Source organism: Capra hircus, chromosome 12, assembly GCF_001704415.2.
Source record: "Capra hircus breed San Clemente chromosome 12, ASM170441v1, whole genome shotgun sequence".
In the NCBI taxonomy this organism is placed as follows: Eukaryota; Metazoa; Chordata; class Mammalia; order Artiodactyla; family Bovidae; genus Capra; species Capra hircus.
The window spans coordinates 8,032,856-8,060,830 of record NC_030819.1 but is presented as its reverse complement, the minus strand read 5'-3'; the positions used below and the strand labels follow the sequence as shown (position 1 = coordinate 8,060,830).

Genomic DNA, 27,975 nt, shown 5'->3' with positions numbered 1-27,975 from the left:
CACACACAATCAGTGTGCAAGTATAGTTTCAGCGTCCAGATACCCCAGGGCCTGAGCGAAGAAGCGTGCAGCACTGCTTCAAATTTCTACAAAGTCCAACTTAGTGGCAGATGAAGTTAGGGAAATCAAATATTTTATTCCACCCAGTGTTAGTTTCTGGGCCTGGGTCGTCTGCCTACCAATTTCCACCAAATCTACTCTCACCATTTTGGTCTAAAGCTACCATCATCGCCCCCACCAGCCATGGAAACAATGCTTGTTGTGTGGAGGTTGGTCGTTGGGCTACCAGCTTTAGAATCACCCACCAGTGAAGGAAGGATTCTTATTAAACTGTGGATTCCTGGGCCTTCCCCCAGACGTATTGGATTGAAATATCTAGAGGTTCACCCAAGGAATCCTTATTTTTCCCATTTGTCCATGTGACTCTTACGAGTCCTGATATCTACAATGCTTTTTCTTGGTTTGATTTTAAAATCTACATGGAAAGGAATTGTCTTCCTCTCCACTTGCATTACTTGGTTAAGAGACTCAGATGAAACACAGATTTCAGGAGAACACCAGGGCTCACTGTTTCTCCAAATGCCTGCATTGGGGTAACAGAAACATTTACGGCCCCACTTTGGAAAACAATATTCACATAAATGTCAGCCTGTGATAAGACAATGAAAATGAATCTTTATACATTTTATGTACATTTCTTTTACCTCATCATCAAGAAAAGTCAACCAGATTGAAACCAGAATTTTAACACCCCCAATTATCTTAAAGCATCCAAGGAACATGTTTTCCCGCCTTAGATTCAAGATCCTGGGTTTTATCCATTTTATCATCAGTCTCCTTTCTTTCCTTCCCCCACAACCCCTCACTTTCTTATATCAGAAACACCCTTTGGCTTCAAATATTCTCTATTTCTGCCCAACTGATGAATGTTATTTTTCTTTCATCCCAAGTTTTCTTGAGTGTTTGGAATTTACATTCGAACCTTAACTTTCTATGGAGGATTAACTTAGTCTTTCAAAGTTGTAGGTTGTTTGGAAGGGAAAAAACAAGCAAACAAACAAAGAAACAAAAAGAAACCCCCCCTTGACTGTTCCTCACAGCACTATAAATAGTTTGGAGTTGGTCAACATGCATTTTGTTTCCTAAACATTATTTTAAACTAATTCTTTTTAAAACTATTTCCTTGTCAGTTTCTGTTCTGTGACCTTACAGCCTCTGTTCTACCTTCAAGCAAACTGCATCTGACATCAAATCTCTTGGGAGGCCTCATCAAGTAACATATTAGATCCATTATGACCACAAAAGAAATGACTATTGTCATGTTGATGAAAAGATTCCACAGGGAGCAAGTGCCTTCAGCATCAGAAATGTGATTGCTTACATCTCAGTCAAGATTCCTTCTTTCATCCCCCTAAGGTGAAATTATCTGACAAATGAAATATCTTTATTTGGATGGCAAGGGATTATGAGAGTTTCAAGTCAGATTCCAAGAGCTACTTTCATTTAATGGAACTTACTTTGAGAGATCTCAGTATTTCATTGCCTACATTCCAAATCTATAGATCCTCAATAAAACTGACCTCATGTAAGACATTAGTCTAATTTGATCTTTTAAAAGTGGGCACAAAACAGACTCCTTCATTTCTCAGACTTCAATCTGTATATCAAATTTTTTCTTTAAATCGTAGCTTGAGTGGAGTTTTCCTTTTAAAAAAGTTCTCAGCTTAGTTCAAAACTTCTAGGTTAGGTTAACCCATGTTAGCTTCAAAGTTTAAGCTCAAATGTTACATGGAATACATTTTAAGAATATTAAACACCCAGTATATAATAGCAATATGTACTTCCCAGGTGGTGTTAATATCAATACATACTTCCCAGGTGGCTCAGCGGTAAAGAATCCACCTGCCAATGCTGGAGAAGCATGAGATTCTGGTTCAGTCCCTGGGTCCTGAAGATCCCCTGGAGGAGGAAATGGCTAGCCACTCCACCATTCTTGCCTGGAAAGGTCCAATGACAGAGGAGCCATGTAGGCTATAGTCTATGGGGTCCGAAAGAGTCAGACATGACTGAATGAGCGCGCATACATATGATATCCAAATCTCCCCCCGACAAATATTTTCTGATTTTCTTTTACTTGAAATTCCCCAAAAGAAACAGATTATGTTTCAAATGATACTTCTTAATGTTTTAAATTAATAAATCCCTAGGTAACAATTCTCTAAATATTTTTATGACATCATCTTGTGTTTATAACTTCTTGCTAGAATAGGTGCCAGACCATATTATGAAAAATGTCTGGTGCGTAAACGCCTTATGGTGCAACAGTTAAAAGTGATCTAATGAGTCTGACTAATAAGGGTCAAATCCTATCTTCTCTTTTTACTGGTGACTGATGACTCTTTAGGCTCTCTGTGTATCCCTAAGATAATTTTAATGGTATTTGCTTAATTGGTTGGGAGGATTAAATGAGCTAAGACTGCAATACACTTAGAACAGTACTAGGGAGAGTACTAGGTAAATATTAACCATTATTATCATTATATATTATAGTAACTGTGATATTATCTTTTGCTAGATTCTTATTTTACTAGGTTCTCAGAAACCAATTATGGAATAAAGGACTGAATGTGGGAAAACATTCCTTTCTCCTGAAGTATTTGAAGTTCAAATTCCATTACCTTGAAATAAACAGAGCACTTTCTCTAGAGAATATTAGAAAAACTGAAAATCACACTCGATTTGGGTCTAAATCCTTTTTCTATAAGATGCTGAGGATTCTAAGGGCCTGGCCTGGGCAGGGGTAAGCTGGGTGAATAGAGTGCTCCTTCCTAAGTCCTGGGTTCAGAGCAGACAGTCAAATATGAGAATAAGAGAAAACCCAAGTCCTGCAAATCAGAAACTCAATGACCTCAACTGGAAGGCCCAAAACCAAATAACTGGAGAACCTGGGAGGTGACGGGAGAAAACAGCAGGTCGGATGAAAAGCCTGCCTCTCTTTCCCAGGACAAATCCTGGCGCGTGCTGCCTGCCCGCCCCCCCCCCCCGCCCCCCCGCCCCGAGATGTGCTTCTTGGGGAGAAAGACCTTATTTAAGGTGTTGAGGACTGAACCAGGCAGCTGGCTCTGTCCTCAACCTATTCTTGTCCCACCACTTATACTGCACCGAACGTAACCAGCACTTGGATTTTAAGCTAAGACACAGACTCACTCTGATATTCTCTACCTTTAAAAAAAATGCCATCCAGGTGCAACCTCATCACAAGGAAACAGCATCTCAGAAGCAAAAGAGATCAAACAAACATTCATACTCCCCCTGACATCAATGCCTACACTAGCAGGAAGGCATGATAAAATCATCCGCAGGATCAGAACTAGAGGCGATGGCAGAAACTGCATCTGATCACTTTCAGGCATCTCAGAGATGACGGGGGAGACGAAGAAACAAAAATAAGAGCACACACGTCAAATCAATGAAACTGACTTCATTTGAGATAAGGCATTTCTAGGAAATGATCTTTATCTGAGTAGAGCTTTTCTAAAGGGGAGGTAGGGAATTCCAGCTTTCTCTGGCTCCCAATATGTTGAATATTCATCTTGGGCAACTGAATGCAATTTGCATAATGCAGGACCCAGGTTTGCAAGTAGAAATGGCCTTCAGGGAATGAGAAAAGAAGTTTTCAGAAAGACTAGAGCCTGTCTCAGCTCAACAGGAAGGGAATCCACGCCTCACATTTTATTTTCCTTGACGGGATTTTCCCAGATTTTGCTGAAGAAAATATATCACATTTCATGGGAGTCCCCAGAGCACCCTTCTGCTCTGCTTAAGTTTTAGCAGTGTGTATGTGTGTGCGTAAAATGTATGTACGTATACATTTCTTAATGACAATATTTAACAACAGAGTTTTAAAGAATTCATAGTAAGATGACAGGCAAACCCAAATAAGAGAATCTCCTCTGAGGCTCCATGACTTTAATCTGTCAGTTTTTGCTCAAGGGATAATGCAAAGAAGTATTTCCATCTTAAGTCTCTATTGCTTGGACCTGTGGCAGATACGAATTCTAACTGCATTATAATATATGTACACAGCACATCTGAATGCGAATCACTCGTAAACAGTAAATATTACAGAAAAGAATGGAAAGCGGCTCAGATGCTAATACACATTAATACAAAACCAAGACTTGCTTACATTTAAATGCGATATACATTTTGATATTAGAAATATTTTCCCAGTAAAACACTCACTCAATCTCATTTCTTATTTTTTAAAAGAACTACTCTCTTCTAAATCTTCTCTTCTAGAATTACATTTATTCTATTTCTTTTTGTAAAATAATCTTTTACAAGAAACTCCCTAACAAAAGTACATTTCTAAATAGTAATAGGAAAAAATTACATTAATATCAACCCTTTCTAATAGCAATTAGGTAATAAAATTTCGTTTGGGTTTAAAAGTGGACAGATATTACTGTACTTTTCTTAGCCTGTAAAGTATCAGCCTATTGTGTTCTTTGCCTTACATTTAAAAAGAAGGAAAGAAAATGATCTGCTTATATAACATCACCCACCTAACAGCAAAGTTAAAAATTGGAATATTTGAATGAAGTGGATAAGATCTCTTAAAAAAAAAGTCAATTCCTTCAAAATTTCTCAATTTTCAATGAACTGGGACATATAAAAAAATGCAAACACACGACGTTAAGAGGTAATGTTCCTCTTCTGCTTGATACACTGACGCATTTTCAAATCCTGCTGAATCAGGAGTTAACAGCTCCTAGGCGCTGTCAGAAAGGTCAGACACTAAAGCGAAACTGAAAGCATTCTCCTTCTTGTGGTGGCTGCTATGGCTGTTCTGCAGGCCTTAGATGGATGGCCAATACCTTGGATGTGTTACTTACTGATGGGTAGAGGTAACCTTCTCCATTCATGGCTACGTACAACCCTGTCTTCACTCCCTGGATTGCAACGACGCGCAGTCCCACTGGTATGAGGTTGAACAGGGCTGCAAAGAGAAAGATGGTCTGTCACCAACGGGCAGGGGGAAGCAGAGTACCTACCCCCATCACTTTGCTGTTTCTTTCGTCCGATTTGAGAGACATTATGTCTGTTATAACCTTCTGAGAGGGTCCACTCCATTTCCTTCTATCTCTCTATTTAAGAAGATTCTGTTATGAGTAAAGATAGCACGTGAGCTCTGATTTGTAGACCTTAGCAGGCTCCCTATAGCATTCTGAAGAACGGTGGGACAATAAACAGAATCAAGCCTGTAATCACGACTCCAGCACCACAGTCTCCGATACCATTTGATACCAGAAAAAATCAGCTAGGAAGACTCTCAAAGAGCCGAATTTTATTTTAAAGATTTGTGTTTTTTGTTTTTTGTTTTTTGTTTTTTAATGTGGACCGTTTTTAAAGTCTTTATTGAATTTGTTACAATATGGTTTCTGTTTTATGTTTGGGTTTTTCTCTCACAAGGCGTGTGGAATCTTAGCTTCCTGACCGACCAGCGATCAAATCCATACTCCCTGAATTGGAAAGTTAAGTCTTAACCACTGGACCACCAGGGAGGTACCCTAAAAGAGGAGAATTTTAAAAGCCCAAGTTGAGTGTTTGTTCTGGTCTTTTAGGTGGAAAGTTTGCTTCATTACAGCAATGTAATATAGGCAAGAAGTTTAAAAGGTAATTCCAAAGCTAAATTACCCTTGCAGAACCAACATGACATGCCAGCAGAGCCCAGAAAAGATGTGCACCTGCCCACGTGCTAAATTTAGAAAGAACTAATCACACCGAATAGCATACGAATTTCAGAGAGGGAATTTTCTTCATTAATATTTCATAAAATTATGAGTGAACACCAAAACAAAGAAGGAAAAGTGTTCAATTTTACCCCCTGAAGAGATAAGAATGTTTCCATGTTTTACTTCTTCCTTTATTGACCAAAAATGTATTCGTATGTAAGTTTCACACTGCAGATAGCAATGTTATCATTGATTTTTTTTAAGTCCTAATTAACATCCTTAATAATGCATTTCCTTGCCAGGGTTATATATGACTGTGTAGTGAGCATTTTAGCATCATTCTTATTTTTCCCCTTTGGCCAGATCAGGGATTGAACCCTCATCCCTTGCAATTAAATGCAAGAGTCTTAACCACTGAATCTCCTAGGAAGGGTCTAGCATCATTCTTGGTGATGACTGCTTGGAGATTTTATTATAGACACATTTATAAGATTATCATTAATTATGAGAGGTAATCTGCTCCTATTTGCATTCTTAATTCAAGTCTAGAATTAAGTAAGAGAACTAGCCCAGAAGAGGCAATGAAAGCACTAAAGTGTTGAAGTAAACGTACAAGGAAAATATCTTAGGTTTAGGCTCTTGCTTGTATTCCATGAAGAACAAATAATTGGAAACGTGGGCAATTTTGACTTAAATCTGTGGGGCTACTCAGTACATAATTTTAAATGGACTTTCTACATTGTGTTCTATTTAATTCGGAGGCACATGTTTTCTCTGATCGAGTCGGGGGAGATTACACCCTCTCTTCCAATTACTATATGTTACTGATCTTGGGATCTCAAGATGTCTGTACTACTCAGATGATGAAATGAGAATGGCTAGCTGTGACCCTTGAGAATTATCCCTACAAGAACATTCAGGGGCATCAGGTTTTGTGGATATTCACTTTCAGGAGGCAAACTAGCACTGAACTGCCTTCTGTAGGACTCTAGGGGCTTATAATACCCTTACAGAGGAATAAGGCGTATGTTTGCTTATTTCTATTATACTATTTAATGTTAAACATGAGTGTGGAGTTATTGAATATTTGCGGCATGGCAACTTTCAGCATTTCTTCTTTTGTAAATTTTTGGCTGCGCTCTGCAGCAGGTGGGATGTCAGTCACCCAACCAGGGGTTGAACTCAAACCCTCTGAATTGGAAGTGCAGAGTCTTAACCACTGGACCACCAGGGAAGTCTGCTCAGTATTCCTTCCTCATGGAAGAAAGTCATGGGATGTTTTCACTCTCTTCTATATCACCTGAACTGTCCCATCTTGCTAATATTTTGAAAGGATTGGTACCATAGGATAATTCCTGATTTACTTGCAAAAGTTTTTAGGGAAAACCATAATTATGCATCTGCCCATGCAAACTATTCTATCTGAACCTATTCAAATGTATTTATTCTAACCTTCATATATGTCCGATGGTCCTGTGTGTGTGCTCAGTCATGTCTGACTCTTTGCGACAGGGTTTTGACTGAGACCTGAATTATAAAACAATAGTTCTTATCATTTATAGGAGGAAAACAGAAAGTGAATCCACAGAATCACTGCAATGCGGAAGCCCACTCCATGATAACATGATAACAACAGATACTCACATTAATTGAAACATTATTATGGGTTTTAAACTAGCTGTATTCACATAGACAGGATGAAAAAGAAGTGAAAAGTAAAAGCAAACTCACTCAGTCGTGTCCGACTCTTTGCAACTCCATGGACTGTAGCCCGCCAGGCTCCTCTGTCCATGGGATTTTCCAGGCAAGAATATTGGAGTGGGTTGCCATTTCCTTCTCCAGGGGATCTTCCTGACCCAGGGATCGAACCTGGGTCTCCAGCATCGCAGGCAGACACTTTACTGTCTGAGTCACCAGAGAAGCCTTATAAGACAGGATGGCTATGCCCAACTCCAGGGCAATGAAATTAAATCAGTCTCTGGGAGTGGGTTTAGGGCATCAGGAACTTTTTTTTTTTTTTTTTTAAAAAAGGCTCCTCAAATGATCCTAGCCTACAGACAAGGTGAGAACCACTTTCCTGAGGCCTGTCGAATAGTGGGCATTGTGAGGGAACAGCTGGTTTTATACATCAGGTTACCAGGTTGGGAATCTCTAAGGTAAGAGGGATTAGTTTGGGTGGGGCTTTAATCTAGCAATAAAGACTGACACATGAATATTTCTATAGCCCTCTTCTGCTCTCAGTATCTGTTAGTGAGAACAGTGGCTTTTAAGAGCACAGGAAAATCCCAAGCTTTTGGCCACTTGCCAAAAGTAAACTGAAGAAAAAAATCATTCTGTAATCAAATAATTAGATTTGATTCTCTAATCATGGTAATGCTTATCTTTGGTGCATAAAAGGGAAGCTCTAAGAATTTCAAAGCAACGCACTCTATAAAATGAGTGTGATGATAAAGTATCCTGGGATTTCACTTCCGTTTGTGAAAGATGTTTCCAGGGCACTGGAAGCCTGGGTAAGCAGGTAAGTTGCTTCAGAATCTCTCAGTTAGGACCAATTATCCACCCTTTCCCATTTTCTTGCCCAGAAAGTTGTAGATCTCAGCTGGTGATCCTGGGAGGGCACCAGCGTCAGGGCATTAGGTTTGCCTGCTGCCCTTTCTCCCTTTCAAGGCATTTAAATCTTTTGACCAAGAAAGCTTAGCAGGGTGGTTCTGACTTTGCCTAGTTCTGTGCTGTGCTGTGCTTAGTTGCTCAGTCAGAGTCACGTCCGACTCTTTGTGACCCCGTGGACTGTAGCCTGCCAAGGTCCTTGGTCCATGGGATTCTCCAGGCAAGAATACTGGAGCGAGTTGCCAGGCCCTCCTCAGGACTGCATCTCCGTCCTAACCCAGGGATCGAATTCAGGTCTCCCGCATTGCAGGTGGATTCTTTACCAGCTGAGACACCAGGGAAGCCCTTTCCTAGATCTAAGTAATCTCATATTTACCAGTGGGCTAGCAATGAGCTCCAGTCATGCAGGTTCAAGCCTCAGTTCTCTCATTTGGTGACTTCCGGGATGCATTCAGGGTGACTTTTAGGTTTTTTCTCTTTATTTTTCCTGCCAATGGATGACTAACCTCTGTTTCATATTCAGAGAAATAGCAAAAAACTGGAATGTTTGTGAAAAATTACATCACACTCTGAAGCAAAATGGAGAAGGAAATGGCAACCCACTCCAGTATTCTTGCCTGGAGAATCCCATGAACAGAGGAGCCTAGTGAGCTACAGTCTTTGGAGTTACAAAGAGTTGGACATGACTGAGTGACTTAGCTCAAGCAAAGAGGGCAGTGCTCTACTGAGGACCTGTCTGTCAGCATCTCTGACGCTCTCACCTTCATTTCTAAAGATCACTTTTCAGGGCTAATGATTTTCCCAGAATGTATAAGACTACTGTGATGAACCAGAGAAAAGAAGGTATCTTAAAATTCATCCTAAAAACTTGTGCTTTTCAGTTAAGATGGTGATAGTATGAAAAAGTTGAGTTAATTAGTAATTCCCATTGCTTTTACAAAGCTGCTATAATCCTGCAATGTTTTATAAATTTTGCAGTCAAGCAGTTTTCATAACCTTTTGAGGAGGGAACATCTAACTCAACCTGTTTTATTCTGTTCTGCTTTGTCTTTGCAAATGTTAAAACAGTAAGGAGACTAACCTAACTGACTTAAAGGGCACAGAAAACACCGTGGTAACTTGTAAGAAAAGAAGCTGTGGGCTAGATCTTTGCATAGGAATGGAAGCTCTTGCAGGCCAGTCACTATGATTTGGTTCTGATTTGCTTGTCCATTGGGGTTCTCATTCCTGCCTGGTTCCCAGAACTGTTCCTCACTAGCACTGAGGGGGATTAGAAAGGATTTCAAGAGCCATACAAAGATTCTCTTCTGGGGAAAAAGCCTCATACATTTACTGAACAGAAGGTCCAGTATCTTTTAGTATCTCAGCTTCCCAGTCCAGTGTTTAATACTATGCAGATAACCAGATATAATCATGTGTGTGTATAATTTCTACACCTGCACTTTCATAATTTAGAAAATATCGTGCTGTTTATTCAACTGTGATGCAATACGCTTTAAAAAAAAGTGTCTACTGATACTTCTTAACTTGATATTTATTCCATCATGAATAAAAACCTTTTTTGACACTACAAAAACAAAAGGAGAAGGTAGGGAAAAAACTCATAAAACATTTGCTTGAAGGAAACTATTTTTTCAAGAAGTCCAGCTAAGCAGCATTTTCGTATAGCTATAATTTTTCTTTCTTTTTTTGAAAATTTTTCTTTGATGGAGGACACCAGCCTCTAGTCTGATAAATCAGAGTATCATAGCTCTTATAGTGATCAGACTTACAGAAAACTTGCTTTCATGTTCTACTAGACTCTGGCCAAAGAAAATCAGAGACACTGAAGACATGAGAAGTTAGGAATCTAAAGTCCATGACCCTCACGACTCTAACACACAAGAAAAAGAGAATGCCTTTTGTCAAAGAGTGGGTGAGGAGTTTAAAGTAGGGGAAGGAAAATTAGCAGATATATATATTCATACATATATATATATAATATATATATATTAACATGAATCAGAAGAAACTAACATCTTCTGCAGGTCAGAGATAGTTAAGTGCTGATGATTTTGAGAGTTCAACCTAATATCAGAATCCCAACAGGTAAACAATGTTTGGTGCCAATCTTATGAATAAAAATGTCTTCTCTTTCTTTCCTGTGTCTGAATTGCTTTACCTTCCCTTTTTCTAAATCAAGAGGAAATAAAGCAAACAAAAATCAATGAACAAATATGACAGAGAAAAATCTAAAGTTCAAAAGGACTACATAATAGAAACAAGGAGACGACAAGGTTAAAAATTGAATAGGAGGAAAATATAGATAAAGAAAAAAAATTTTTAAATGAAGTAATGTCCAAAGTCTAAAATACAAAAACAATGTTTGGGAAAATAATGATATTTCACTTAGCAACACCAAATATAAAAATAGCCTACTTTATATTATTAGCTTCTCTCAGAATCAGTGTATCTGAACAGTTGATGACTAGACTTTAAAACAGGAGCTGTCTATAATTTGGTTATATGTATTCAAAGCCTCCTTCTTCCCATGGAATAATGTTCTGGTATGTGAAGGATCAATGCTAAACCGATGAAAAGATTCATATCCACTAGTAACTTGTGATTAAATATTTCCAATAAAATTGATTTTTGCTTTTCACTCATTCTCCTGAGCAATGAAAAGTGTCTGCTTTCGAACTGATGTGCTAAATTAAAGGGAATCAGAGGCCAGTATGCACAGAAAATAGGAAATAGAAACACAGAAAGTTGAAGAGAAGGAGAGCCAGAGTAAAAATACAAAGAAAAGTTATACGTAAAGAAATAGTAAAACGAAGACAGACATGAAAACAATGGAAGGTGGGTAGGTTTTTTAATTTAAAACAACAGCACAGATCCAATTTTATAACTAAATAATTCATACAATGCTTTAAAAAGTACACAGCCTTCATGTTCCCTCTATAAAGAAAATATTATCTTGTTGAACACAAAGAATTTGAAAAATAACACTTCTATTATTTTAAACAACTAATCCTTATTGTTCTTGAATGTACACAGTTATCATTAAGAAGCTACACAGATGTACACCCATGGCTGATTCATGTGAATGTATGGCAAAAGCCACTACAATATTGTAAAGTAATTAGCCTCCAATTAAAATAAATAATTTACAAAAATAAAGAAGAAGCTACAAGTCTCACAAAGATAATACTTTCAAAGTTAACAGGTAATCAACTTTCATCTGAATGCATTAGTGCAGTTACTTTGATGATAACGAGATTCAAGTAACAATAACACTGGATATGACAACTGCTTGGGGAAGAAACTGTAAAGATGAATAATTATCTTAAAATGACAGGTGTCTTTTGTGGTTCTATGAATATTTCCATCCAGGTGGTCCAAGGAGAATTGTCAATGGCACTCCAGGGTATAACATTTGTAAAAATGAACGCTCGTAACCCAATATTTGCAAATGTGTTTGTAAAGTCATTTAAGCAGCGGCATCTCTTCTACCAATTGTGTGAACCGGTGGCCTGGGGTGGTCACTTACTAGAATTAGTGCTGTCGTCCTTGGTCCCGTCGAGAGCTCCATCGGGGTGCATTTGCAAGTAGTAGCCTTGCCTGCAATATAACCTGGTCACTATACCCTTGAGCTGGGGATCTGAAAGGCAAACACAGAGGTCATAAGCCTCACAATGCATAGCAATAGAATTTCTTTTTTCTTCCCTGTTTCTTTTCTTTCTTTTTCAGAAGAGGGTATTTTATAGAAACATTTTATAGAAGCACCTTTTATTTTATGTTTCCCAAAAATGTCTCTGCATTTCTCAAACCTGGAAGATGCTGATCACAGGAGGTGAAGAAAATGCCATCATAAACTTATTTTACGTAAAGTCGTAAAGCCATAAACTTTAGATAACAGGTCGTTAAAAAAAAAACCTGACATGTATGTATTTAAATAATTAGTTAAAATGATTAAACTACTTAATCTATTTAGCTATTAGCTAAGTCCTAAACTAACTAGCTTAATAGTTTAAACTAATATCATTCAGGATGGTTGGACAAGAATTTTGCAAACTCCTGGCTTTAAGAAACCATATCAAAGGTTTTTTAAAGGAATTTTTTTTCCACTTAATTTGACAAGTAATCCCTAAATGTGAAAAACATTTATTAAAAAAAAAAAAAGCCATGCTAACATTTGGTACACATTCTCAGAAAAAGCCCTGATACGGAGGGTGTTTCCTTGACGTTTAAACAGTCACCCTAACTTGCACAGAAGTATTGTGTACACTAATGTGATGCCCAGTAAAATGTGAAAATCAGCTTCTGGACTCCAGGGGAGACACAGTAAAACCTAAGCTCTCTGGCCGTCAGTCAGTCAGTTCAGTCACTCAGTTGTGTCCGACTCTTTGCAACCCCGTGGACTGCAGCACGCCAGGCTTCCCTGTCCATCACCAACTCCCAGAGTTTACTCAAACTCATGTCCATTGAGTCGGTGATGCCATCCAACCTCATCCTCTGATGCCACCTCATCCTCTGTCATCCTCTTCTCTTCCTGCCCTCAGTCTTTCCCAGCATCAGGGTCTTTTCCAGTGAGTCAGCTCTTCGCATCAGGTGGACAAAGTACTGGAGCTGTATTGCATTCAACACTGCATTCAGCTCCAGCTGAATCTCCAATCATCTCTGGCCATAATCCAGACCAAGTAGATGAATTAGACAGATAATCCTATATAATTTATATAACCACAGGGATAGTAAAATTATACTCTATGGATTTTTATTCTTGTCTCAAATAGCTTAAGCTCAAGGACAGTGGAAGTTTATTACAGTCAAAAGGGAAATTACGCAGTAACAGACTTCTCATTAGATGATTCATCGGAGAGATAGCCAGTCTAGTGATCTGGTGCTTCACAAACAGCCAACTGTACCTTCGAAAATAAATATTTGCATGTGGCTTTTCAAAGGTCACCACCATCTCATGACTAGATTTGATGGGAGACATCAGAATCCTCCCCATGGCAACTAGCATGTCTCTACAACCCCTGAATGAGATATGCAAATGTGATCATGCTGTCAAAACAGGCAGTTGTTACAGAATGATGAAACCGAGCATGTTGTAATTGATCAAAAAATGATGGATGGCAAACAGGTGAACACACACAAAAAAATGTGCAAAAACAAACCAAAAAAGCTGTTCAAAACAGAATATCCTCAGCCTTTTGTTTAGTTCTCAAGAAATTAAAAAGAATGACAGCATCTGTTTCTATGTACATCTGATGTAACTGATCATTTGAGAAATGGCCCCACGGCACAGATTTTCTTCAAAGATATTGTGATATTGAAGAATCTGGAAAATAATGCATGAAAACCACAGCATGACAGCATTCGTGTAATCAAGCATGTTAGAGTTTTTGGAGGAGTAAGATTTTAGAAAGAAACATCGAAGAGATTGTTAAGTGGTAAAGAATCTGCCTGCAATGCAGGAGACCTGGGTTCCATCCGTGGGTTGGGAAGATCCCCTGAAGAAGAGAATGGCAATCAACTCCAATATTCTTGCCTGGAGAATATGGAGAATCCCATGGACAGGTCATGGGGTCACAAAGAGTCGGACATGCCTAGGTGACTAACACTCACACTAAAAGTGACTGTTACAATTGTGTCATGCATGTTCCTTGGGTGTGTGTGTTCAGTTGCTCCAGTTGTACCTGACCCTATGGACTGTAGCTCAGCAGAATGCTCTGTCTATGGGATTCTCCAGGCAGGGATACTTGAGTGAGTTGCCATGTCCTTTTCCAGGGTATCTTCCTGAGCCAGGGATCGAACCCATGTCTCTTAGGTCTATCTGCACTGGCAGGTGGGTTCTTTACCACTAATGCCACATGGGAAGCCCCGTATGTTCCTTACTCTGCAGTATATAACTTAAAAAATCACATAATCCTATGTGCCTTAGTGAACCTCACTCTGCTCATCACCCAGTAAGTCCTACTGAACCTTTAAAACCTCAGGATTTTTTTTCCTAGTTTTGCTGTATTATATTTACGCTTGTCACTGAAAATAGGTAGCACAGAAAAAGAAGGGATCAAAAGTGAAAAGGTGGGATGGGGCGGGAATTCCTAGTTGCCATGAAAACATACAGAGATTTTCAGAGACAGAAAATTTTTTCTGCAAAAGCTTTATGTTCTGGATCACTTACTTTTAGTAATCCTATATTTTAGCTATGATATCTTCTGGACTTGAATTAATTATACCAGGCAAGAAAGTAAGAAGACACGTGACCCTCACAAGTCCCTTCACTCTTACAGAGAGAGCCCCCTTCTCTTTTGTTTCTTTTATTAAAAACAGAACAAGCACTGGAGAGAAACTGGAGAAAAGTGAACCCTTGTGCATGGTTGGTGGGGGTGTAAATGGGTGCAGTCCCTGTGGGAAACAGCATGGAGGTTACTCATGCTGATAAGTGAAACTGACCATCCTGAAAACTGAGCCATAGGCTCCAGAGATCCCACTTACGGGGATATATCCAAAGGAAATGGAATCAGGATCTCAAAGAGCTATCTGCTGCCCCGTGTTCCCTGCAGCATCTTTCAACACAACCAAGACGTGGAGACAATCCAAGTGTCCATCAGCAGATGAATGGACACAGAAATACGTGGTGTAGAATCACAGTGGAATATTATTCAGACACAAAAAAGGACATCCTGCTATTTGTGATAACAGGACTGAACCTGGAGGACACTAGCCTAAAGACCTAACTTCTAACCACACCTCATGCCTGCTAAGAAATTACAAATAAAATACAAAATTGTATTTTTAGTTCTTATTTAATTTCAAGAAAAGAAACCAAACTGATTTCTATTTATCTACTTTTACAGTATTTGTTTCTTCTTTTTTTTCTTTTTTTTTAGAAACCATAGTAATATTGAGTAACAGCCAGTATTACTGTTCTTCTCAGGTGCCACAATTAACTCACTGAATTTTCATCACAGTTTACTTACAAAATGGGAAGCCCATTTGGATAGTGAGAAAGTAAAGACACAGCACAATGAGATAATTTGACAAACAGACTAAGTAACTAAGAAGTGCAAAGCTGGATTGACATGATCCTGCCCGCTTAACCACTAAATTATGTAGCCTGTAAAAACTGAACAATCAGACTAAACTATCTTAAACAACTTAAAATGAAATGCAAACATCTATTCTTTAAAACTAGATTCTCAAAGGTTATCTTGGGCTGTGTCTAAGCCCTCTAATCCTGCATACTTGGAGCTGAATCTATAATGTAAAGCCATAAGACAAAGTTAGAGATGACCAAATTTCCTGGAAATCTTTTCTAAGATCTGTCCCACTTTGCCATTGACCACATTTCCAATAAATCTCCATGCATGAAATCCTCATAAAAAATCATAAATTTAATACTGTTTAAGTTTAAACTTCCTACAGTATCATTTTCACTTCAATTCCTCCATCTCCATCAACTTCAGTCAAAGATCCACTCTGACTTGATCACTAATGTTAACTGTTAACCCCCTCAGATTAACACCATGCTTGCCTTTTATATTCCATCCAATGAGTTGCCCAGTTCCTACAGACACTGTCTTCAAAATCTCTCTTACTATTTTCCCTTTCTCTATTTTCACTGCCAGCAAGCATTCAACCCCTCATGGCCTCTTCCAGGCCATGCAGAGTGCTGTTCTTGTCCATCAGACCAGGAAATAAGCAGCAACTCTCCAACACCCACCAAATGTCTCACTCTGCAGCAGGAGGGGCCCACCTTACCTGCTGGACCTTGGTTTCTACTGTTCCCCTGCCATCTTCAGCATGTAGCCCAACCTGGGTCACTGGGTTGTTCTGACTCTTTGCAATCCCATGGACTACAGCACACTGTGGGCTGCCTATAAACATCCCATAATCTCCCACATTGATTCCGTTCCCGTAACCTTCAGTTCAGTTCAGTTCAGTTCAGTCGCTCAGTTGTGTCCGACTCTTTGCGAACCCATGAATCACAGCACTTCAGGCCTCCCTGTCCATCACCAACTCCTGGAGTTCACTCAAACTCATGTCCATCGAGTTGGTGATGCCATCCAGCCATCTCATCCTCTGTCGTGCCCTTCTCCTCCTGCCCCCAATCCCTCCCAGCATCAGAGTCTTTTCCAATGAGTCAGCTCTTCGCATGAGGTGGCCAAAGTACTGGAGTTTCAGCTTTAGCATCAGTCCTTCCAAAGAACACCCAGGACTGATCTCTTTCAGAATGGACTGGTTGGATCTCCTTGTAGTCCAAGGGACTCTCAAGAGTCTTCTCCAACACCACAGTTCAAAAGCATCAATTCTTCAGCTCTCAGCTTTCTTCACAGTCCAACTCTCACATCCATACATGACTACTTGAAAAACCATAGCCTTGACTAGACGGACCTTTGTTGGCAATGTCCCTGCTTACCTGTCTCAAATACGCCCACTTGCGTAGAGATGTGAAACTCTGGACTATGAGTTTCATGAGGAAAAGTGAAATGTACAGTATTGCTCACTATGGCACCTCCTGGGTCTAGATAAATGAGAGCTATGCACTATATCTTTTGTGAATAAATATTGACAAAGATGTAATTTTTCCAGTAATTTCATATTGCAGGTAAGAGTGAAAACTGGAACCACATGAAAACCAAAACAGCAATCATAGTAAAGCCTTAAAAATCTCCACAATTTTTGACTAGGTAATTTGACTTTTTAGAATTCCAAGTTAAAAATAAGTACTTAGTGTTTTACAGTTTTGTGTAATAACTTATGTGTATGACTTGAGCATGACTATGTAAAAATATTATTCATAGGAAAAATGAGAGACAATATGCCAAATGTTAAATGTAACTGTATTTTGATGGTTATCAGAATATTTATTTTTCAATATTAATTATTTGTAAAAATGTCCAATCATGATGGCATGTTAACTTCATAATGTTAATGCAGAAACTATAATAAATCTATGAATGCCTTTGAGAAAGAATGAGTTAAAATAGCATTTTGTACCTACTTGCAAGGAAGATCACATATGTATATGCAAATAAACTGGACACCTATTACTGCTGTAGATTAACTGGTTGCCCCAAATTTTCAAGAATTCCACTTAGTATTTTCTCATCGTACATAATCATATGTTCATAAAAGCTTTCCTGTGATACTCATTTATACAATTGTTCAATGTAGCCCTGTACAGCTTAAAGTCAGTCTTTCAAATAATTAAAACAAACCCTTTCTCCCTAAGCCTAGAGTGAAAATATGCAACCAAAAATCACAGCAAAAACAAACAAAACAACAATTTTACTGAGAAAACCACGACATCAGTATGTGCAGTCAGACAAAGGTATGACCAACCTTCTAGAACTCTATGCAAGAAGGCTCTAACCCTTCATTTTCTTACTTTACTTCCAGTACAAGTCTCAGCTTCCATCTATAATAATACGTGCTGAACCCATCTTGACTCTTTGAGAGAACAGTTAACAAAAAAAGAAACACAAAAATCCCACATAACTGCAGGAATGGCCAGGATCCAGACTTTGCAAACATTTAAAGCAAACAGCATCCAAAGTGTGTGTGTGGGGGGTGCTTCTCCCTATGCAGAGGTTTGCAAGATAGCAAACGGCCATGTGTGAAGAAGACCCAGTAGTAGAACTTACTGCTGTTATTACCTGCAAAAATGGCAAAGAGCTCAAGCATCGATTGACATTGGTATCTTTAAAGTCACATGTCACATGCTACATTAGATCCTTGAAGTATGTGGGACAGGTGGGCCATCCCATATTACTGAGGGGTTGGCCCAGTGACCCTGCCTCTCAGCCACTGTTCCCAATGAATGCTTTGCCATAGGTGGAAATCCACATGTTCCTGGTTAAGCGGCTTATAAATTATATTATCTAGTTTAAATAAAATTAGGATAGTTGAAGGGAAAAAAATCCCAGAGATAGTATGGGCCAGAGGTGAAATTAAAAAATAAGAAAAACAAGCTAAAGCTTAACATCAAGAAAATAAGGAAGATGATGTATATTCTATGTGGATTATGTGGTTAAAAGCAAGCATGAAAATAAGAAATTAAAACAATGTGATCTATTCAGATCTCACAAGAGCTCAGCCAAAGGATTTTAAAGGTGTTTAGAAGACGATGTAAAATACATCTACTATAATAAAAATGGAGTGTCACCCTAAATAATTGTCATGACTTGAGACATAAAAGAGTGGAAGTATTGCTTGTATGAAATAAACTTATATTGAGATGCATGCCCACTTTTTTCATTAAACTAATGGGACAAGAAGATTTGATGATAAAGTACAAAAAAATAGTTATTTTGTTTTCAATAATGATATAGCCCAAACTCCTATAACTTGGACTCTCAATTAATAACTGAAGGATGAATCAGTATCTGAAGTCCTACACCTATATTTTAGTTAGCCGTATAAAAATGCAAAATATTTTCCATCTCAAAAAACTGTTAGGGATCTTTATTCTCTTTTAAAATACTTATGCAAAAAAAAAATAAATAAAATAAAATAAAATACTTATGCATCCAGAGCATCTTATTCTGCTCAAGATAATAGGAAAACTTAGCCGTTATTAATTATGTTTTTTGTTCTGCCTCTTCTATTTGCTGTGCCTGGCCATTTCACTGACAATGTCTGGAGGATACTCTTTGTGTGAAACTCTAGACTAACTATGTTCTCTGATATTAATTAAAATAGAAATAATGAAAACTAATACACATGTATATGCAGAGGAAAAAAAGATATTTCATAATATATTAGCCTCAACACTTAGAACTGAAAGAAACACAAGTCAGTCCAACTGCCTTTAGGTGCAAAGAAAAAATATCCAACATTTTTAATTAAAACAATCATTTTCTCAGAAGTGGGTTCATCTGAATAAATCACTGTCACAAATTATTTTCACAAAATGTTCTGACTGACAAAAGAGAAATCAGAATAACTTAAGATGATGCATACATTTTAAATCATTTAAACTAATAAATGTACAATATGGCATGGATTTTTATATGGCAAATATATAAATGTATATACACATGTACTACATTTATTTACTCATAAACCTTGGTACTAGTTATCAACATAGGTTCTTCAGCATCACTCCTCTATAGCTATGGAAAATCACATTTTTTTTAAACAGGGTAAAAGGCAATTTTGGGAATATATATTTTTGTGGTAGATCTAATTAGATTTTGGCACTCCTAGCAGCAGAAAATAGTATTGTGTATAATTTATCCAAATCCATAAATTATCATATAGTCCAATCATAAAAATAAAATATGCCCAGGAACTCTTCCAAAGGGCTGGGGAAAAAAAAAAAAAAAGGTGAGAGCATTAAGGAAAATGATAAAGAAAACTAAAGGTGGGAAAATCTGCTATATCTTTCTGTTAATTTCTGAGAATGGTACTCACTTTCCTCTTGGAACTGAGGAAATACCACCTTCAGAGCCCCACTCTCCTGGGAACCTTATTTCAGCTATTTCAGAGTTGCTGCTCAACCCACCACCCCAACCCAATGCATTATCATGTCTGCTGAATTTTAACTGCTGATTCTACAGTCTACAGTGTCTTCTTCACCTCTGTCTACCAGGATCCTTTGCCTGATGGTATTAGGGATACAATCTTGCCTGAAAATACAGTTTTCGGGCTCAGAGAGCTTGCTGTCTATTGAAAGAAGAGGCGAACTCATAATACAAATTTACACCAATTAATCATGCATTAAATTATTGGATTTACATGTCTGTCTGCCCAGCAAATACATTATACATCTTTTAATAATTTGCATCATGTATTATTCAAAGTAGCCTGTCACTATGCTTTGAACAGAACAGCTGCTCAACAAATATATATTGAACTGAATTTATTTTCTGTTGGTTTTTTTCAGATCAATAATTTCTAAATGGAATTCAAGACAAAATGCATGTTTCTATATCTTATTTAAGACTTGGAGTAGTAGAGTATACTTGAGATAAAGGTAAAAGTAAATGTGGGTTCTTAAAATTTTAAGCACTTATTTTTTCCCAAAAATTATTTTGGCCCCAAAATTCCCTCTAGGTAAAATATAGTAAAAAAACAATAGTAGGTAAAGCCTTTCTTGGAGAAATGTCTGAGAAGATCATTAAAAGGAAGGCAAGCAGTAAAGATCCTGCTTAATATTTGACCCTAAGCTCTGAGGATCAGACAGACCTTGAGCAGACCTAGGTATCTAGGGCTTCCTGGTACAATGTTGAACTTTTCAAATATTCAGGGTCTACAAGTTCTAGAAGGAAGCACATCTTTGAAGCTCAGTCAGAAAAGCACCCCATTCCAGTGCCATTCAATATCTTAGCAATATAATTTCAGTAAGAACATATTACTAAATATATTGTTACTAGAACATTCCATGTTTACTCAGCCAGTCCCTAAATATTTACTAACAACCTCTTTTCTATTTCTTTATGACAGGATTATTTTCAATTAAGAAAACCACCATGGGAAAAACTGCTGCAAACCTCCTTCGGAATGATGGATTCTGAAAGCAAACTACAGCATCTTGAAACACTCCCAAGTTTTGTGTTTAACTTATGATACTTTGGCACAATAAACACACACACACACACACACACACATCCCAAATAGCATAGAGTGAAGAAGTTTTCACTTCGCCATATATGTGGCCAAAATCTCATTATTTTTAATGGACAATCCTTTCACTTTCTACTGCTCAACACAAAAGCCATTTTATGCTTATTATAATACAAAATATAATTGCATATTATTAATCAAGCCTCTTACTGTGTTCTTCATAAAGTTTGAGACTAATCAAATGTAACTGAATGGCTTAAGGAACAAAGGCCCAAGAGTATTATTAGCATTTGCTAATATTTTGTAGTCAAACACCATAATGAGCAAATTTCAATGCTGGAAATGTGACTGAAAAAGAATGTGAATGCTATATGAGCTATATACCACAATCTGAGAGAGCTTAATAATTATGCAGAATTTCTTTAAAAGTCAAAATGACTTCTATTTCTGACCAAGAAAGAATAATGAGGACCAGACGTACTCTCTAATATGAAACAACAAAAAAGGACAAATTGAATTTTGCAAGACACTGGATACCAGGAAATGAAGGACAGAGGATTCCAGGAGATGGAAAAGAAATAAGGTGAACTCTTTTCTTCCCGTATTTAAAGGCTTAGAGATGTTCCAGGACCTGGTGAAGGAAGGGGAGCCCGGCGGACTCTCTAAGTTGAGATGAAGTTGAGTCCAGGGAAAGGAGAGGGCCGCAGAGGGATAGAATTTCTGGGATCTACACAGGGTCTCCTTAGGTCTTCAGCTGAGTACTCATGGACAACTGCATATGAGGAGACCACTCAAAGCTGGGAAAAATCATCCGAGAGGAATAAAGGCAACAGTGCCTCAGACACACACAAAACTGGGAACAATGCCTATTCCCGCTAGCCAGACTGGAAAAACTTATAATTCATGGGGCATTGAGCAGAGTATAAATAAGAGGCTTGCCTCTGTAGGAGGGGAATTAGCTTAGTCTGAGCAATGCTTCAGTCTCCCCTAACAAATTCTGAAAGCAAGAGCATACTGTTTCTGCGTAACTTAACTGCATCCCAGAATAAGTTCAAGAACATTTGTAGGAATACAAAAATATCTAACTTTCAGGGAAGCAAAATTAAAAGTATTTGGAATCCAATAAGAAAATGCAATTAGGCATGCAAAGAAGCACGGGGATCTGACCCATAGCAAAAGGGAGAATCAGTAAATCAAAACTGACCCAAAGCTGCCCCAGATGTCGGAATATCAGACAGGGATATGCAAACAGTCTTTACTACTCTAGACCTTCCACACCTCCCAAAAGTTAAGTACAGCCCAGAACAAACTTTGATGGGTGAAAGCTACATTTCATGAAATGAAGAAAAAAATATGTGGAATGGCATTAATGGCAGATTAGACTAATCGCAGAAACAGGGGTGAACTTGGAGACATAGTAATAGAAATGATTGCAAATGAAACCCACAGAGAAAACAGAATTCTAAAAAGAAATTAACAGAGCTGTCAGATAACCTTAAATGATTGGAGATAAGTCTAATTGGAGATTCCAGGGAAAAGTACCAAGAGGGCAAGAAAGAAAGATATTTGAAGAAATAATGGCTGGAAATTTCCACACTGATGAAAACAATAAAGCCAAAAATCCAAACTGCTTAACACATTCCAAAGACAGGAAACATGAGGAAAACGATACAAAGACACATCGTATTGAAAGTACTTAAAACCAGTGATAAAGAGCTCATTGCTTCTTTCCCCAAGATCTGTGACTACTTGGAGACTGGTGAAGAGACCGGGAGGATCGGGGGTCAGGAGTACAAAGGGGCATAAGGAAACCTCTATGGTGACAGACATATTTATAACCTTGAGTATGAGGATGACATCATATGTTAAAACTTATAAAATTATACATTTTTAAATAGAGATGATTTTTATGACCATTATACCTTAGCAGAGTTATTAACAATCAAAGTAGCAGTATGTCATGCTGGGAATAATCAGACAATATTAATCAAGGACAAAATAGATTTCAAGGCAAAGACTCTGACAATACATAAGGAAGAATCATTTCCTAATGATAAATAAGTCAGTTTAGGAAGAAGGCATAACAGTCTTGAATGTTTCTGCATCTACTGACAAGAGTTTCAAATACATGAAGTAGAAACCAATAGGATTTGAGGGAGAAATAGAAAAATCTAATTTGAAAGTCAGAAATTTCAACTGTATTCTCAAAAAGAGAGAAAAAGTAGGAAAAAAAAAAAAACAAACCCTAAGGCTTAGAGTATTATGTGTTAAATTTAACACATTCAGTTAATCACTAGAAAGTATGATTCACTTCTTTCAGAAACTAGGAATGGGATTCTCTAAATTTAAGAAATCTGAAAAGCAACGACTGTTTGACTCACTCAAAGACTTTTTATAGCAGGCCATACAAATTTGCGCTCCAGCCATCATTACATTATCAGAAGTTGAGAATTAGTATAACTAAAAGGAAGATATTAAAGAATCCAAGGGCATCTGTTGAAATTAAAGCGCACTCTTGTTTAATAGAGTCTTCCCAGGTTGCTCAGTGGCAGAGACCTGCCTGCCAACGCGGGAGACGCAGGAGACGCTGGTTTGACCCTGATTTGAGAAGATCCCCTGGAGAAGGAAATGGCAACCCACTCCAGTATTCTTGCCTGGAATATCCCATGGAGAGCCTGGTGGGCTACAGTCCAGGGGGTCACAGAGTCAGACATAGCATATATTGTTTAATACAATTCAGCATGCAAAGCCTTTTGTGAAAGCTATATTGGATTAGGGTGTGTCATATTCATATGAACTATGAATACAGGAATTAGGGCAGAAGTATAGCTTTATTAGCTTTCTTATGAGAAGGCATAGAGCAGTAAACTGGGAATTTCGCATGAAAAAAAAAATGGTGTTTTCCATTTTTTAGCACACATGTGCTTTACAGCCAGGAAGCATTTCCCTAAATGTTTTATGCCAAGAAAATAATCAGGACAGGGGGAAAGTTTTAAAAAGTAACTGTAGGTAACAAGGACTGATCAATACATTCTCCAGAGTCGAGGTTCACACTTTAGAATAGTGTTTCAGAGCAGATATTTAAAACCCACTTTGCCTGTTTATACCTAGAACTACAGAGGTAACTCTATCTAATGGGCAGAGTTGTAAGAATAGATGAAAATGGTACCAGTAAATACTTGGTTTACTTCTATTTAAGGAAGATGCAAATAGCTGAGGTCTGCTTCCTTCTAAAATTTCTGTTTCAGACTTCGTCTCCCAGCTACTTTCTCAGTGGAGAGCAAAGCTGTAAAAACCCTTTTGTTAACAATGTCAGTCCTCCTGGAAACTCCAGAGCAGCAGGGTCACAGGCAGGAAGGAGAAGGCATTCGGGGTACTTATTCATCATGTAAAGTCACATTGTCACCTTTAACTAGAGAGGGAAAACACTGAAGCCAGTGGTTATGAAAATAAATTAAAACACACAGACACAGTCTCTGAGAAATCAAGGTGGAAGTTCCATGAACAATGATGTAGAATTTGGTCTTGAATTTAGAGTTTAGCTGTAGACAACCCAGGTGTATTTTTTTTTTAAATTAAAGTGTAGTTAATTCACAATGTTTTGATAGTTTCAGGTGTACAGCAAAGTGATTCAGTTACCTATATATATATATGTGTGTGTGTGTATATATATAAAATTATTGTTCCTTGGAAGAAAAGTATGACAAACCAAGACAGCATATTAAAAAGCATGTGAGAGTTGGACCATAAAGGAGGATGAGGCTAAAGAATTGATGCTTCTGAACTGTGGAGATGGAGAAGACTCTTGAGAGTCACTTGGATAGCAAGAACAAACTAGGCTACCAGGCTTCTCCATCCATGGGATTCTCCAGGTAAGAATACTGGAGTGGGTTACTGTTTCCTTCTCCAGGGGATCTTCCCAACCCAGGGATCGAACCCAGGTCTCCCACATTGGAGGCAGACACTTTAACCTCTGAGCCACCAGGGAATCCCTCGTCAATCCTAAAGGAAATCAATCCTGAATATTCATTGAAAAGACTGATGCTGCAGATGAAGCTTCAATACTTTGGCCACCTGATGCAAAGAGCTGACTCGTTAGAAAAGCCCCTGATGCTGGGAAAGATTGAAGGCAGGAGGAGAAGGGGATGACAGAGGATGAGATGGGTTGGATGGCATCACTGACTCAATGGACATGAGTTTGAGCAAGCTCTGGGAGATGGTGAAGGACAGGGAAGCCTGGCGTGCTGCAGTTCATAGGGTCACAAAGAGTCAGACACGACAGCAACTGAACAACAATATATGTGTGTGTGTGTGTATATATATATATACACGAGGTTCTTTTTCATTATAGGTTATTACAAGTTATTAAATATGTGCTGTGCTCTATAGTGCAAGTGAAAGTCACTCAGTCGTGTTCAATTCGTTGCCACTGTATAGTCCATGGAATTCTCCCTGGCCAAAATACTGGAGTGGGTAGCCTTTCCCATCTCCAGGGGATCTTTGCAATCCAGGAATCGAACCCAGGTCTCTCGCATTTCAGGCAGATTCTTTAGCAGCTGAGCCACAAGGGAAGTCCTATAGTAGGTCCCTGTTGTTTATCAAGCCAGGCACATTTTAAAGGGAGTTTAAAAAAATAAAAATTAAAAATTAAAAAAAAAAAAATAAAGGGAGTTTAGTCCACTCAAGTCTGAGAGCAAATTTGCACTGACTTACGCCTTTTATTCTTTTTTTTTTTTTTGTATTTCCATTTTCTTTTTGTTCAACTTCACAGAGTTATAGAGTCATAGTGTGCTAATTTAATAAGCAATCTCGCAGTTTGGACATGTTTCGGGGCGCCGAGTGGGCAGGAGGAAGAGAAGTCTGTGAGGAGTTGGTTGAGAGTCAGCCTCCTTCCGCCCTCCCCCACCCTTCCAAATGCACGCTTGAGTCTTAAGTCCTGATTTCCTCTGCTTAAATTGGATTTGTGGTTTGTGGCTTTGGCATCAGATTCATACTTTTAATTTCTAAAAAAAAGAAGTGAAAAAAAAAAACCCACTGGGAAAGGCATTACTCAGTGCATTTTGGCACAAGTCCTTTAGAGATGGGATAGAGAACTGCTTCTCACCCGTCCCCACTGGTTCTGTCCTCTCACATCCACTCTTTTGCTTTCTTCAAGACACAAAGTTCTTCACCCCAAAGCATTTCTGACCTGTAACTGATTTGCTCCACCCCCTGGGGAAAAAAAAAAAAAAGCACAGTGTCCTGGAGAAGAACCAGACAAGTCGAGGAGCCTGAAGCCACAAAGGAAAACATGATCCAGACAGTCTGCAGTCACCGCTTAGCGATCCTGGTCAGAGGTGACAAAGAACACCACAACCAAAACGGGAAGTCGAGCTTGAAATCACTACATTCAGAAATACAACACACATTTGTTTGTTTGTTTGTTTTTCCTTTTATAAGATCATTTCATGCAGCCTAGAAATTCCAACATCTTTACCAGTTTTAAAACCCGGCTTCAGTCCTTCAGCCCACCGATATGGAAACAAACAGAAAACTCTTCATTCCATTCCAACTCTGTGTGAAAGACAATATGAGAACCCAAATTTGCTAGGGAGTTTAAGGCACTTCTTCCTGAAAGAATTTACAGCATTATGTGGATTTCAAGGTAGATTAGACAGCAAAAGTGAAGTAAAATTTGCTCAGTCATGTCTAACTCTCGGCGACCCTAGAGACTACACAATCCTTGGAATTCTCCAGGCCAGAACACACAGTCCTTGGAATTCTCCAGGCCAGAACACTGGAGTGGTTGACTTTTCCTTTTCCAGAGATTAGACAGCAAACATCTCAACAATAATAAAAGACTTAATAGTCATTTATGAAAGCCACTGGACAAAGAAGATGGCCATTCTTGATTGACTAGCTGAAGAATGTGGGATGGAGAAATGCATACTGCCCACTAAGAGCTGTCCTTCTAAATCCATGTGGTTAGTGGAAGACTTCAGAGAGAAAGTGAGGAGTGCGCTAATCAGAGATGGACAGGATGTCGGGATGGAAAGAGACCTGGGCTTCTCAAGTCAGGAGAAGGTCATGATGGTACAAGTTTGTGAAGACCTTTTGACTGACAGGCTGGGTTTGGGGGATGTAGGGCCGGTGGTAGGTAAGGCTGGTTGCAGTCTGCAGGCATCTTTGGGCATCCAGAAAACTCAAGGTGGGCAGCAGGCACATTCATCAGTGGAGAGAGTCAGCATGCTCTGGGTTTTGTTTTTGTTATTTGTTTTGTTTTTTCTTAGTTGAAAAGTGATCTGATGTTGTAACATTTTAGAGAATGCTATCAACTGCAGACTTTTACTCCATGCACAATGAAAGCTTGGGGAAATGAATTTAAAAAAAATTAATCTGAGAAATTAATTGGCTGTGTTTCTAGATCCTAAAGGAAATCAGTCCTAAATATTCATTTCAAGGACTGATGCTGAAGCTGAAACTCCAGTACTTTGGCCACCTGATCCAAAGAACTGACTCCTTGGAAAAGACCCTGATGCTGGGAAAGATTGAAGGCGGGAGGAGAAGGGGACAATAGAGGATGAGATGGTTGGATGGCATCACCAATTCGATGGACATGAGTTTGAGCAAGCTCCAGGAGTTGATGATCGACAGGGAAGCATGGCGTGCTGCAGTCCATGGGGTTGGAAAGAGTTGGACACAGCTGAGCAACTGAACTGAATACAAAATTCTAAGCTTTGCTGTAGCACATGTTAGCAAGTTAGCTGTGTGCGTGTATGTGTAATGAAATTTAAAGGCTGTTGTAGTCTAGTAATGGAAGACTTTTTTTAAACTTTTTATTTTGTGTTGGAGCAAAGCCAATTAACAATGTTGTGATAGTTTCAGGTGGGCAGCAAAAGGACTCAGCCATACATATACGTGTATCCATTCTCCCCCAAACTCCCCTCCCATCCAGGCTGCCACATGACATTGAGCAAAGTTCCCTGTACTATATACAGTACGTCTTTTTAAATGCTGTGACTTTAGGTCACTCAAGATCATTCCTACTGACATTTCACACGGGATTCATTTAAATAATATTTTAGGCAAGCTT

At 38.5% G+C, this 27,975-nt stretch overlaps 1 protein-coding gene across 2 annotated transcripts in view; it reads right to left on the bottom strand.

The window, feature by feature from the left end:
- The window catches only part of FGF14 (fibroblast growth factor 14), a 647,400-nt gene that overhangs the window by 107,278 nt on the left and 512,147 nt on the right, over positions 1 to 27,975 (bottom strand). For both annotated transcript variants that reach the window (XM_005687730.3, XM_018056383.1), the window contains exons 2-3: positions 11,875 to 11,985; positions 4,899 to 5,002 (exon numbers count right to left, since the gene is read on the bottom strand). In XM_005687730.3, coding sequence (XP_005687787.1) covers positions 4,899 to 5,002; positions 11,875 to 11,985 — 215 coding nt within the window. The remainder of the gene's footprint in view (positions 1 to 4,898; positions 5,003 to 11,874; positions 11,986 to 27,975) is intronic.